At 40.0% G+C, this 15,370-nt stretch overlaps 1 protein-coding gene across 3 annotated transcripts in view; it reads left to right on the plus strand.

The window, feature by feature from the left end:
- DDX58 (DExD/H-box helicase 58) overlaps positions 1 to 15,370 on the plus strand; it is a 65,504-nt gene that overhangs the window by 47,294 nt on the left and 2,840 nt on the right. For all 3 annotated transcript variants that reach the window (XM_032299992.1, XM_032299993.1, XM_032299994.1), the window contains 4 exons: positions 1,140 to 1,230; positions 6,564 to 6,734; positions 8,029 to 8,180; positions 13,573 to 13,716. In XM_032299992.1, the coding sequence (XP_032155883.1) occupies positions 1,140 to 1,230; positions 6,564 to 6,734; positions 8,029 to 8,180; positions 13,573 to 13,716 (558 nt within the window). The remainder of the gene's footprint in view (positions 1 to 1,139; positions 1,231 to 6,563; positions 6,735 to 8,028; positions 8,181 to 13,572; positions 13,717 to 15,370) is intronic.

The following is a 15,370-nucleotide window of genomic DNA, read 5'->3' on the forward strand; positions in this document are numbered from 1 at the left end:
AGAGGGTATCTAATTTGGAAGCCACAGTCATAACTTCATCTTGGAAATGATGCCACATTGCATCTGTTGTATTTTATTCATTAGAAGCAAGTCAGGAAGTCCCCTTCACACTCAGGGGAGGGGATTATGTGAGGATCTGAATACAGAAGGTGGAGATCATTAAGGGCTACCTTAGAGGTGAATGACCACATGTTCTTTGGTTTATCAGTGTTTTGTCATTTTCAGCAGATTCTGCACGTATTTTGTTAGACTTATACCTAGGTATTAATTTTTTGATGCTATTATAAATGGTACTTTAAAAGTTTTTTTTTTTTTTTTTTTTTTTTTTTTTTTTTGAGACAGGATCTCACTCAATGCTTAGGTTGGAGTATACTAGTGAGATCACAGCTCACTTGCAGCCTCAGCCTCCCTGGCTCAGGTGATTCTCCCGTCTCAGCTTCCCCAGTAGCTGGGACTGCAGGTGTACACCACCGCGCCCAGCTCTTACTTATTTATTTTTCAGACGGAGTCTTGCTCTGTCACCCAGGCTGGTGTGCAGTGGCATGACCTCAGCTCACTGCAACCTCCGCCTTCCGAGTTCAAGAGATTCTCTGGCCTCAGCTTCCTCAGTACCTGGGACAACAGGTGCATGCCACCATGCCCAGCTAATTTTTGTATTTTTAGTAGAGATGGGGTTTTGTTGTCTCTTGAACTCCTGGGCTCAAGTGCCTCTTCTGCTTCGGCCTCCCAAAATGCTGAGATTATAAGTATGAGCCACTGTGTCCAGCACTTAAAAACTTTTGAAATTCCAGTAGTTTGTTGCTAGTATGTAGAAGTCAATTGATTTATATATATTGATCTTATGTCCTACAGTCATGCCAAACTCACTTATTAATTCTACATAGCCACTATCTTGAACTTTGCTTTTTTCTCTTAAAAATGTCAGAGATTAAACCATATCAGGTCACAGAGATCCATGCCATTATAGTTAATTATTACATACAGTTCCATTCCAAAGTGCTTTTTTTCTCAGGTTTGTCAGTCGGAAAATTGCATGTATACTAACTTTAAGTTTTTTTCTTTTTGCATGTATTTCAATACTGAATTAATACAAATGATTTATAAGGAGTGTCCAACTGATAATTGCTTTTCATTTTCAGGCTTTAAAAAATTGGATTGAAGGAAATTCCAAACTCAGTTTTCTAAAACCTGGCATATTGACTGGACGTAGCAAAACAAATCAGAACACAGGTATTTATATATAGTGAATTAGATTTAGTGACTTATGTATTTAAGAGAAAAAGAGTGTGTGTGTGTGTGTGTGTGTGTGTGTGTATTTCAAATTCTGTTTTAATGCTTGTAACCAGAGAACCAAAAGCAGTAGGTGATTAAACATATATATGGGAGGCGAATGTTTATGTATATGTATCCACACATGCACACATACAGAGATTTCTTGGAAGGAGTTGCCTTACACAATTGGGCTTGCAAAGCAAGTCTGAAGTCTGTAGAGCAGGTAGTTAGGGAGGGACTATCAGGAACAAACTGGAAGCCCACAGGCATGAGCTGTTTGGAGTCTCTGAGCTGAGAAGGCCTAAGCTATCATTTAAAAGGCTTGCCTGATTAGACCAGGCCCACATATAATGAACTCTCTTTTGATTTGACTTAAAGTCAACTGATTAGGGATTTGAATCCTTTCGGTAAAATCTCTTTGGAGCAGTACCTTATGAATTACCGGGAACTGTTGTTTGGCCTAGCCAAGTTAATGCATCAAAAAGCCATCACAGTGCTCAAACGCCTAAAACCACTCCAGTCTCTTTCCTTGTAGATGTTGCCTCCTCTCATATGTCCTGCAGACAAAGCCAAGGTTGTTTTTTAAGTCCTGCTTGAGCATATTATTATCCTGCTCAAATTCTTAACCAGTAGATTAACTGGAAATAGAAATGTCTGTTTCTGTTTTATTGTTGCTCTTCAAGCAGTAGATATGCATAGCTTTTGTGTGTATTATATATTTTACAATTTTAAAAAGTCCAAGCAGACAATTCTGAAATCTAGCTAGAGTGGTCAAAGGATAAAAGTCTGCCTGTGTTATTATCTGGGAGGATCCTAGGTGGCCTGCCCTCATCCTGACCTTCTCACAGCTGTGCCCCCCACCCCTCAGTGACTGGCGGTGACAAGTCTTCCTACTTAGCATTGTTTATAATAAGCACCCTCCCATACCCACCCTGTCAGCCCTCAGTTACCACCCTCACACTTTCCCTTCATGTAATTTTTAAACTTCATAAATATGAAAAGTAGATTCAGATCTTAAAAAGTGGCTCAGCAAATGAAGTCTAACACCATATTCTCATGGTTGGGATTCAAAGTTCTCTGTGATCTGACTCCAGCATGAGTACCACTTGGTTTTCAAACTTTGTTATTTCCCCACAAATAAACACTCAGGAAATATTTTCTGATTGGTTTGTTGTTGGATTCATCCATTCATTCAACAACATTTATTTTATAACTTATGCTGTCTCAGGCTTTGTGCTTCTGCCACGTAGCCCTCCCCAACCTCCAAACACTGGTAGAGATAGCCTTCCTCCACATTCCCATAGCATCCTTGCTGTGCTCATCACACTCAATTATAGCTTCCTATTTATGTTTTTCTCCCACAAAATATGAGCTCCTTGTGGATAAAAATGGACTTTTTAATCATTATTTTTTACCTGACAAGCCATAATTGCTGAACATATGTTTGACTGAATAGATGAATAAATTAAGAAATTAATCACATGTGATGTCTGTTCTAGAGATGCTCATTGTTTAGTGGATGATGATGGTGAAAAGAAATGGTTAGCTGAGTGCGGTGGCTCATTCCTGTAATCCCAGCACTTTAGGAGGCTGAGGCAGGTGGATCGCCTGAGATCAGACATTAGAGACCAGCCTGGCCAACATAGTAAAACCCCATGTCTACTAAAAAGACAAAAAATTAGCTGGGTGTGGTGGCAGGTGCATGTAATCCCAGCTACTAGGGAGGCTGAGGCAGGAGAATCACTAGAACTCTTGAGGCGGAGAATGCAGCGAGCTGAAATCACGCCATTGCACTCCAGCCTGGGCAACAAGAGTGAAGCTCCATTTCAAAAAAAAAAAAAAAAAAAAGAAAAGAAAATGTTTTGACCTTAGCAAAATATATCTTAAGATTTAGGCTGGAAATATATTAGGAAAAAATGGGAACTTTTATTATTTTTTAATTTTTATTTTTGAGACAGAGTCTTGCCCTGTTTTCTAGGCCAGAGTGTAGTGGCACAAACAGCTCACTGCAACCTCCCAGGTTCAAGCGATTCTCGTGTCTTAGCCTTCCAAGTAGCTGGGATTACAGGTGCATGCCACCATGCCCAGCTAATTTTTGTATTTTTAGTAGAGACAGGATTTTGCCATGTTGGCCAGGCTGGACTTGAACTCCTGGCCTGAAGTGATCTGCCACCTCGGCCTCTCAAAATGCCGGGATTACAAGTGTGAACCACCCCGCCCAGCCATTGGAGCTTTTATAAATTCTGTTAACTCTGAGGTGGAGACCTCTGAAGTATTTTCTTCACCCACTTTATCAGTGTGACCTCTACAGCTTTTATCCAATGGGTTAAACTTGATTTACCAGTAATTAGATGATTTTAGCTGAATTTTCTCCTGGTCTGATCCTCTTTCTTTCACAGTTAAGCTAGAAAAATTGTGAACTTTTACAAAAAGCTTCAGGTAAACAAGCAAAAGTTGTTTGTTGAATTTGTATATCTCCAAATTTCCATTTCTTAATTTCCTATTTTGTGAAGAAGCAGGTTATCTAACCTCTTCATGGCTTACTATCTTCACCTGTCAAATGGAAAAATAATACACAGTCTTGCGGCAGAGTCTAGCTCAGAGTACCTAGCTGAGAGGGTTAATATCAGTAGCAAACTCTGACTCACTGCCTGCTTATGAATGACTCTTGAGCTAAGTAAGAATCATTTTTGTTTGAAAAAAAAATCAAAAGAATATTTCATGCCATGTGAAAGGTTTTTGAAATTCAAACTTCATTGTCTATGAAATACATTTTTGGGGGAACATAGTCATGACCATTCATGTATGGATAGTCTTGTGGGTGCTTTCACACTATAATGGCAATGTTGAGTAGTTACAACAGCATGGCCCACAAAGCCTGAAGTATTTACTATATACCCAGTTCTTGATGGAAAAAGTTTGCCAACTCCTGGTTTTGAACAATGCCTGGCATGTGCTGAGTGCTCAATATATGTTACATGTTAGCTATTATTCACATCCAGAACGTTTATGTAAAGGTCCACAATGTTCATAATTTGTTTGGTTTTAATTTTCCTGAGAATACATGGATTCAAAAAGATAGAAAGTACGTATCTTAAAAAAAAAGTATTCTGGATAAAGAAAGCTCAAAAGTAAAATCAAAATAATGTTTAGGGATTGATTTTTAAGCAACTTTCTGAATTTTCATGACTTTGAATGATAAATAATTAAAAAAACTGCAAGGGATCTTTTTTCACAAACTCCGAGCCTACTGCCAGCTAGGCAATGGCGCGTTACCTTCCCCTACCTGCCTGTGGTGGGTCTGTCCTGTGAACAGCGAGTGGAGAGCAGGTGATTCTACTAACAGATAAATGCAGATGTCTTCAGGATCCACAAAGTTTGAAGTGTGCATATTTTGGAGCCACCATTTTGGGTGTTTGCCATGATCACACAAACTGGGTGATTATCACATCTGAACTTCACACTGTATTCTGACAGTTTCAGTTTAGCCTCCACTGTCACAGGATATTAGAAGGCAGTATGTGGCTGTCTTAGTCAAGATCCTTTCTTTTCCCAGTTAACAGAAACCCACTTAGGGAAGTCTAAGCTGAAGGGGGTGTGGCTGCTACAAGTATAATTGGGTCTACCATAGAAGCCACATCCTGGAAGTGCAGTCAGGCTTCATGGACAATTGAACTGGGACTGGACAACTGTTGGAATCCTGCTCGTCTGTTTCATACTTTTCCCTTCACAGATTGCTCTCTCTGCTTCTGCATTCGTGACTGCCCCCCATCTTCCTGATTTACTACCTGTCTCCAAACCTCAATTTCCAAGAGGGAGAATTGAATTGGCCCACCAACATGGTTCAAATGCTTATTTCAGTGCAGTAGCTGCAGCCAGGAGCAGGCTGTGTATAAATCAGGATAATCTAATTGCTCTAACAGACAACCCCCACGATCTCAGGGGCAGGGGCAGGGGCAGGACAGAATAAAAGTTAACAGCTCACACTCACAGGTGTAGATAAGTAGGGATGGGGCTCTGCTCACTTACACTCCCGAGTGTAGATAGGTAGGGATGGGGGCCCTGCTCCATGTACTTCCACTTATTTTAGGGACCCAGGTTCCTTCCTTGGTATGGCTGTGTCATCACAGGGGTCTCCAAATCCTCCACTGTGACCTTATCTAGTCCATTGATGAGAAGAAACAAGAACATGGACAATTTTTAGGGGTCAGGTTTGGAGGAGACATACATGACCTCTGTCTACATGCCATTAATGACAATTTAGATTGAGAAGTATAATTCAGCCGTGTATGCCCAGCAGGAGAAAGAAACAGGATTAGTGAGCAGATAGCGTTGCCTCTTTCATAGAGAAACATAATACAACTGTATTATGGGTGGGTGTGGTAGAAAATGATTCTTAGAAAACAGTTTGTGTATGGGGAGGCAGACACCCCAACAGTGCACACTATTAGGGTCTTAAACTGACGGTCAAGGCCCAGCGGTGCTGATAGCTAGCCTGCCAGTTTACCTCACTTCTGGAACCTCCAGCTTCTCATTTGTGTCTTTTTTTTTTTTTTTTTTTTTTTTTTTGAGATAGGGTCTCACTCCGTTGCCCAGGCTGGAGTGCAGTAGTGCCGTCATGGCTCACTGCAGCTTCAACTTTCCTGGCTCAGCTGATTCTCTTACTTCGGCCTCCTGAGTAGCTGGGCCTACAGGCATGTGCCACAATGCCCAGCTAATTTTTAAATTTTTTGTAGAGATGAGTTATCCCTGTATTAACCAGGCTGACTTTGAAGTCCTAGACTCAAGTGATCCACCTGCTTTAGCCTCTGAAAGTATTATGATGATAGGCGTGAGCCACCCTACCTGGCACGGCCCTCATAGTTAAGGGGAATCATAACACCTGTTGACCTATAGGGCTTTATGATACTCTGGCGAGCGAGAAGATGTGAAAATGTTTTGTCAGCTGTAAATTATACACATGTAAAGGTGTTACAATAGGCTGTTGATCTTTCTGCAAAAAAGTCTATTTCTTGGAAAATATGGCTAAAGCCATACTGAGATACATATAGAGCTGGGATTTGAACTCAGTCTTGTGGCAGAGTCTAAGCTGTTAGATGCCACCCCAAATGTCCTCTCTGAAACAGGCATAGGAACAGACCCCACTGCTTAGGTGTGTTGTGAGATCATGGATATAAAGTACTAATGACAGTACTTGGCATGTAATAAGCATTCCGTAATTAGTAGCTGTTTTTTCAAGGGGAAAGTTCCCTCTTTGGTGAGTTGTATAATGCCCTCTTACTTTGACATAGGAATGACTCTGCCAGCACAGAAGTGTATATTGGATTCATTTAAAGCCCATGGAGATCACAATATTCTGATTGCCACCTCAGTTGCTGATGAAGGCATTGACATTGCTCAGTGCAATCTTGTCATCCTGTATGAGTATGTGGGTAATGTCATCAAAATGATCCAAACTAGAGGTAAGAGAAGCTTTGAGGCCATTCCTATGTGGCTTCTGTTTGGACTTATTTATAAGTGTATCTGTCATTCTGGCCTTTACCAAGCTATGGTTGAGCATGTGACCAGTGGCACAGTGTGCTTTGGTATCATTGACCCTCAAGGTGGCTACAGTTTTGTTCACTAACATAAACCCTACTTTGCTTCTTATTTACAATGATACTGCTAACTTGCCTGGCCTTGACTGATATATTTATGGAAGAATAATTTCAACTTGGATCGAAGCTTTGCCAGTCAAGATGTAGACCTTTCATGGTGGTGCTGGTGGGCTCGTGGGCTCCCTGTATTCAAGAAGGGATGCTCCAGAGTTCTTCTGCCCCACCTGGACTAGACTGGTCTCCTAATTAGTCTTCTCTCCTTTTTCCTTTTCTTTTTCCAATTTCCATAAGAACAACTACCATATTACTTTTCCTGAAAAACAGCTCTGATCATGTCACTTCCTTGTATTGAAATGCCAGTGGTTCCCCAATTTACTTGATGCTAAAGAGTTTCCAAAATCCAGCACCCATTTCTTTCCAACTTTACCTCCCGTTCTTCCTTTCTGCTCATTATCCGCTTCTGCCAACCTGACTTCCTCAATTTATTGCTTGTTGAAGGAACTGCTACTCTTCATTTTACCTCTTCCTCTGCCTCCATATCGCTTGACCCAGCTGGCAGTTATCTCTCTTTTGAATATAGAAAGCCTATAACCCTTTATCCTTGTAATAGCACTTATAATTTTCCATGTATGTTTTGCTGATTCCGAACAGATCTTATTTCCCCATTGTCTAGCAGGCTCTTGAAGGAGGGTCTGCTTATTACTCATCTCAGAGCCATCACAGTGTTATACTGGGGGGTCATGTAGGTATCTTTAAAGCAGTGTTTCTGACAGTATGGCTGTCTAATCACTCTGCATTGTTGAGACCCTGAGAAAACCAGCCTAAGGTGGGCTCCTAGTTTTTCCACATACCTAACATGCAGGTGCACACTTGCATTTGAGTCTACTCTTTTTTTTTTTTTTTGAGATGGGTCTCCCTCTGTCATTCGGGCTGAGTGCAGTGGCATAATCCTAGCTTACTGCAGCTTTGCACTCCTGGACTCGAGCAATCCTCCTGCCTCATGAGTTTACTCTTTAACAACTCAGCTTTCCTGAGAAGTGGGATTCAGTGAACCAAAGTTAATTTTAGGAGTACCTCTATCTATTTGTTTACCTATTTTCAGATTATATCAGAACTTTTAAAGTCATAAACACCAACTAAAATATTTATTTTCTGATAGGCAGAGGAAGAGCAAGAGGTAGCAAGTGCTTCCTTCTCACTAGTAGTGCTGCTGTAATTGAAAAAGAGAACATAAACATGTACAAAGAAAAAATGATGAATGACTCCATTTTATGCCTTCAGAAATGGGATGAAGCAGTATTTAAGGAAAAGGTAAGTCTGTGTTATTCTTTCAGCATCTGACCACAAATAGCTATCAAGGAGTGTGAGCATGGTTGGTACCTTTTATCATATTGCTTAGGGTGTTATAGTAGAACAAAAAGTTTCTACTTAGTTTTGTCCTCTAGTGAATATCAAATTTATTCTGTTTTTAAGTGCCAGTGAGGTTAAATTATATTAATAGTGCTAATATCTGGAGTTATGTTTTCAGATCTAAAAGGCACATTGAGCTGGGATTTCTCTAGTTGACAGTTGATCTCAAGGACTACATCCTAATACTGGAAGAAACAGCTCTTTTTCGTCTCTTCCTTAAATCTCTCTCTCCAGAGTTTGGGGTTTGGGTTTGAGCATCCTGGTGCCTGTATATGGGTTTTAATGGAAGGAAGGAACTCTGCAGAAGAGAGAGCAAAAGCTTGGGGCTGTTTAGGGCAATATGCAAGAACAGGAAAGGGAGACGGATGAGCAGAGGATACCAGGAGACTGCTTTCTTCCCCAGCTCCCTGGCTGCGCCGTCCATTGTCTGCGTGTGGTCTGCGGTCACTAGAGCACTCCCCACCCCCCATCCTGGAATTCTCTGGTCACTCTGCAGCCATCTTAACATGTAGATGTTGGACACTTCAGGATAGACACTTCGGGATCTGATGTTTCATTCTGGAGGAATAAGGGATGAAGGGTATGACAGTTGTGGTTGTGAAGGTTTATTTGAAATCAAAATGAGGAAGCTGCCTTTCTTTCCTCATGGAGCAGAGAACAAAGATGGGGTGAAAGAAAGTTCATTTTGAACAAAGAACTTCTAACATGTATACCCATAACTACACATAATTGAGATAGTTTTGCTTTTCTCCACCTCAGCGTGTGGAGCTAGGCTTCTTTTTTAGCCACAGGTTGAATGGGTGGGGGTCATTATGCCATAGACTTAACTTATGACTGGTTGAGCCTCTGTACCCAGTTATTGATTTTTACTTAGATTTAAGTATAGCAGTAATAGTTTTAACTTGTTAGGATTTATATCCATTGTCTAGAGTGACATTTAAAATATTTGAGATTATTAGTATTTAATTGAATTTCTGTATTATAATTGAATACCATTATAAGTGAATTTTTTAAAAAGTTGGATGCCTGAAAGGCAAAGTTATATTTTTACCTTCTTTCTTGCTGACCTTTATTCTGCCTTAAGTAGTGATTAGAACCATATATGAAAAAAGAAATAAAGAAAATTTCTCCTAGGAAAATGTGTATCATATAACCCAGGGATTTTAATTCTAGAAATTTATCCAAAAGAAATAATGGGATAAATATATATAATGTAACAATTTTACAACAGCAAAAAATTGGATTTAAAAATAGGAGGCCTGAACACTCTTTATTTTTACAAAAACAATGAAGATAATTTCAGGTGGGGTGGGGCCAAGAAGTGGGGAAGGGGAAATTATATTTGGTTTTTACCTTTTAAAAAATTTATTTCTTATTTATATTTTTGAGTCAGGGTCTCACTTCGTCACCCAGGCTGGAGTGCAGTGGCACAATCTTGGCTCACTGTACTCAGCCTCCCAAGTAGCTAGGACTACAGGTATGTGCCACCACGCACCACTAATTTTCGTATTTTTAGTAGAGATGGGGTTTTGCTATGTTACCCAGGCTGGTCTTGAACTCTGTCCTCAAGTGATATGCCCGTCTCAGCCTCCCAAAGTGCTGGGATTACAGGCTGGGATTACAGGTGTGAGCTGTGGTGCCCACCCAGTATATTTGTTTTTTTAAATCAAAACATTCTAGGTCTAGCTGGGCATGATGGCTCCGACCATAGCCCCAGCTACGTGGGAGGATAATTTAAGCCCAAGAGTTCAAGTCCAGCCAGGGCAACATAGTGAGAATCTGTCTCAAAAAAAAAAAAAAAAAAAAAAAAACCAGGAAGCCAGGCACAGTGGCTTACACCTGTAATCCCAGCACTTTGGGAGGCTGAGGTGGGTGGATAACCTGAAGTAAGAAGCTCAAGACCAGCCTGCCCAACATGGTGAAACCCTATCTTTACTAAAAATACAAAAATTAGCTGGATGTGGTGGCACCTGCCTGTAATCCCAGTTACTTGGAGGCTAAGGCAGGAGAATCACTTGAACTCAGGAGGCGGAGGTTGCAGTGAGCTGAGACTGTGACACTGCACTCCAGCCTGGGTGACAGTGTGAGACTCTGTCTCAAAAAAAAAAAAAAAAAAAACAAAAAAAAACAAAAAAAAACCTCTAAATTTTTTTATGTAAAGCAAATTTGAATTTGAAGTGGTATGGAGATCAGTAAGTTCTCTATGTATGATCAATAATAAATTAACAGATATAATTGGGAGGAGATTTCCATTCACAGTGACAATAATAACTGCAGTTCACGCATGTAGCACACTGACTCTCCAGTCTCTGCAAACGCTTTCCTTACATCGACAGGCTTTATGGCAATCCATACAGTAGTGCCTCCTATGACATTTTATAGGCAGGAAACTGAGATTTGAATAGCTTCAGTGCCAGTAGATCACACAGCTAGTTCATGGTGGAGTTGGTAGAGCCCATCTGTTTAACCATTACATCTAACAGCCTAATCAGAAAAGTTTGAAGCAGAAATGAGGACAAATACAAAAATTTTACTGGGAGATGTAGAAGTATATTAAGACAAAAGAAAAGAAATGCCATGCTCTTGAATGGCATGAATATTTTAAACATGTGCATTCACCCCAAATTAGCTTATTCACTTACCACAACCCATACTGAAAGCACAAGTGATACTCTTAACTTGATAAAATGTTTCCAGAGTTTATATAAAATAATAAATAGACAAAAATAGCTATGATATTTCTCGAAAAATAAAAATGGGGGTGGCTAGTAGCTTAGTATTGATAAGGCAATCCCTAATGAATGGAGATTGGCTTATCAATACAAAACTACAAGCCACCCCATTAACATTTTCGTGGCTCTTAGCATAAGACTAGCCTAACAGACAGAGGCAACGCTGGTGGGCATTTGCCCTGTGCCGGGCAGGCCTGAGCAGTCATAAACTCATGTTATCTCCTGACAGTCTATGAAGCAGATGCTATTATACCATTTTGTATATAAAGAAACAGAGGCACTTGCCCAAAATCATAGTGCTAAGTGACAGGGACACTCTTTGCACCTAGGCTGTCTGGCCCCATCTGGGACACTTGAAAGCATGATCTCATGGGGAGAGGCACCACCATAAACCAGTGGGACGGACAGAATCTTCCATAGAAGACATGGAGGAAATCAGCGTGTTTTTTCTTCCTTCATGATGTTTCAGGGTTCTTTTTATCATTTCCCCTGTTTATAAAGTTTCCTTTAACAATTCTTTTAGGGTAAGTCTGCTGATGACAAATTCTTAGTGTTCCTTCATCTGAGAATGTCTTCATTTCTCCTTTATTTTTGAAGGTGGCATTTTGCTGAGTCTAGGGTTCTGGGGTGACTGTTCTTTTCTTTTGGCATCTAAAAAATATTGTACAACTTCCAGGTGGCCTCCATTGTTTCTGATCACAAATCCCTGTTATTCAGACTGATTTCCCACTGTGGGTAAGGTGTCATTTTTTTTTTCCTGGCTGTTTTCAAGATTTTCCTCTTCAGTTTTCATAAGTTTAATTATAATCTCAGTGATTTTTGGAGAGGTTATCCTCTTTGGAGCTTGTTCAGCTTCTTGAATCTTGGTTGATGTAGCTTGTTAAATTTGGGTTATGTTTGGCTGTTACTTCTTTGAATACCTTTTAAGCCCTGCTCTCTCTTCTCTCCTTGTAGAACTCCAGTGCCATGACACATGTTTTGCAGTCCTGTGGGTCCTTGAGACTCTGCTTTTTTTTTTTTTTCCGATGTATTTTTGTTGTTGTTCAGATTGGGTGGTTTCTGTTGTTCTTTCAGTTCACGGACTCTTTTCTTTGTCCCTTCCATTCTATGGAAAGCCCATCCATTGAACTTTTTATTTGGTTATCATATCTTTCTGTTCTAAACTTTCTGTCTTTCATTTCATTGCTTGAGCCTATATGTTTTCTTTTTATGTTTCAAAAGTGTTTGTAATTGCCCATCAAAGCATCTTTATCAGGTGCTTTGAAATCTTTCTCATCTCAGTGTTGGCATCTATTGATTGTCTTTTTTTTTCTTTTTTTTCTTTTCTTTTTTTTTTTTTTTTGAGACGGAGTTTTGCTCTTGTTACCCAGGCTGGAGTGCAATGGCGCGATCTCGGCTCACCGCAACCTCCGTCTCCTGGGTTCAGGCAATTCTCCTGCCTCAGCCTCCTGAGTAGCTGGGATTACAGGCACGCGCCACCATGCCCAGCTAATTTTTTGTATTTTTAGTAGAGACGGGGTTTCACCATGTTGACCAGGATGGTCTCGATCTCTTGACCTCGTGATCCACCCGCCTCGGCCTCCCAAAGTGCTGGGATTACAGGCTTGAGCCACCGCGCCTGGCCCGATTGTCTTTTTTTTTCATTCAGTTTCAGATCTTTCTGTTTATTAGTATGAAGAGTTTTATATCATGTCCATGGTTCTAAGTTGGACCATATTCTTAGCCAAGGCCTAGATTTTGAATTAGAATACAATTGTTCTATACATATACAACAACATTCCCTGTTGCTGAAGGTGAGAGAGAAAAATATTTTAGATGTTGGGGGCTGTGTTAGTCTGTTTTCATGCTGCTGATAAAGACATACCTGAGATTAGGAGGGGAAAAAGAGAGGTTTAATTGGGCTTACAGTTCCACATGGCTGGGGAGGCCTCAGAATCATGGTGGGAGTCTAAAGGCACTTCGTATGTGGCAGTGGCAAGAGAAAATGCGGAGGAAGAACAAAAGCAGAAACCCCTGATAAACCCATCAGATCTTGTGAGACTTATTCACTATCAGAATAGCATAGGGAAGACTGGCCCCCATGATTAAATTATCTCCCCCAGGATAAATTATCTCCCACAACATGTAGGAATTCTGGAAGATACAATTCAAGTTAAGATTTGGGTAAGGACACAGTCAAACTGTATCAGGGGCTCTTCTGCCTGCTGGATCACTCATTGCGTTTGTGCCTGAAAATGGATATAATTACTCCTGAAACAGCACATATTGTATATCTGGTACAGGTTTTGGTTTTTCAAGTTTTGCTTAGTCTGTGGACATCTTTAATGATTTTATGAGCATTTTTGATGAAGAAATTGAAAGGCCACAATTAAGCATTGATTAATATTAAGTTAGGAAAAGCAATAAAATCTGCAACTTTACAAAGTCAGGTACCATATGTTCATGGAAGTTGTATGTGAATGATTGTATATGTGTGTACATGTATATGTATGTATATATCTCTGCCTATTTCTATACATTTAATACTCAAATTACATTTGAGTTCTTTCTTTTTGCATTAGATTCTGCATATACAGATTGATGAAAAATTGATCAGAGATAGTCAAGAAAAAACAAAACCTGTACCTGATAAGGAAAATAAAAAGCTGCTTTGCAGAAAGTGCAAAGCCTTCGCATGTTACACAGCTGACATAAGAGTGATAGAGGTAAGCTGCCTTTTTATAAAGAATACCTGGTTATGTTTTAGCACTAGCTAAAGCTTACTGTCTGTTGATGAAATATTTATAGTGAAACTACTATTTCCATTGTTATTATGGCCATGATCTATGTATTTTTTAAAAAGTTAAGAAGTGAAAAAGAAATCTTAAATGTTCAATAATAAATCGTTTTTGGCCAGGCATGGTGGCTCACACCAGTAATCCCAGTACTTTGGGAGGCCGAGGTGGGAAGATCGCTTGAGTCCAGGAGTTCAAGTGCCAGCCTGGGCCACATAGACCCCATCTCTAAAAAAAAATTAGTTGGGCTTGGTAGCATGCGTCTGTAGTTCCAGCTGCTCAGGAGACTGAGGTGAACTGATTGTTTGAGCCTGGGAGATCAAGGCTGCAGTGAGCTGTGACTGCACCACTGCACTCTAGCCTGGACAACAGCGGTAAGACCCTGGCTCAAAAAAAGAAAAAAATAGTTTAAAAAAAATGTCGTACAGCCACTTACTTAAATATCATACAGCCATTAAAAACAATGGTTAGGTTGGGCGTGGTGGCTCACACCTATAATCCTAGCACCTTGAAAGGCTGAGGCAGGCAGATCACCTAAGGTCCAGCCTGGCCAACATGGCAAAAGTCCGCTTCTACTAAAAATACAAAAATTAGCCGGACATGGTGGTGGGTGCCTCTAATCCCAGCTACTCGGGAGGCTGAAGCAGGAGAATCACTTGAATCCAGGAGGCAGAGGTTGCAGTGAGCTGAGATTGCACCACTGCACTCCAGCCTGGGTGACAGAGCAAGATTGTCTCAGGAAAAAAACAAAAAAGGTCATGCTAAATCCTGGATTAGATCCTGGAACAGATAAAAGATACTAGTAAAGAAAGAGTGGTAAAATCTGTAGTTTAGATAATAGTAATGTACTGACGTTAATTTCTTGGTTTTTGACAAATGTACTGTGTTATATCAGATAGTAGCACTTGGAGAAACTGGGTAAAGGTATGCAGAAATTTTCTGGGGTATCTTTGCAATTTTTCTTTAATCTAAAATCATTCCAAAGTAAAGTTTATTTTTAAAAAATGACTATGAAGTTCAGTATAAAAGCTGCTTACAAACTAATGGTGATTTGGAAAAAATAACAAGAACTCAAAATTGTAAAGATGCTACTTTATAGCTGTGTGAAACAATAGCAGCAAATACCGCCATTGCCACTATCAAAAGAAAAAGTCAAACAAAAAACTTATCTTTCTACAGAAAAACAAAGAGCAGGGGAACTATATCAAAATGTATTAATATTTTAGTGGTGAGATTCCATGATTTTTTTCTCTTTTCCTTCTATTTTATGTTTTTCAAACATTCCCTTTGGACTATGGATCACCTTTATAATGAAAACAAAATACCTCCTTATTTGTAAAACATGATATCTGCAGGTTAGCCTTCTATTGCAGCCTTATGTTTTTTTCTTAAAACTTTCAGAGAAAGGGTTAGAAAGATCTTCAAAGAGAAAGGTAGGGTATAACTCTCTTGCATGGAGGGCACGGTGGAGGGGCCGGGCTGGCTTACATGAGGAGTTATTACTTCAGGGTGTTCCTCTTCAGAAAGCAGAAATCTCTCATCAGCCCAGCTCTTTGGACAAGAAGCATATTAGGGGTCATATTCC

This window comes from Sapajus apella, unplaced genomic scaffold (genome assembly GCF_009761245.1).
Source record: "Sapajus apella isolate SASKATOON/1434 unplaced genomic scaffold, GSC_monkey_1.0 scaffold42, whole genome shotgun sequence".
Lineage (NCBI taxonomy): Eukaryota > Metazoa > Chordata > Mammalia > Primates > Cebidae > Sapajus > Sapajus apella.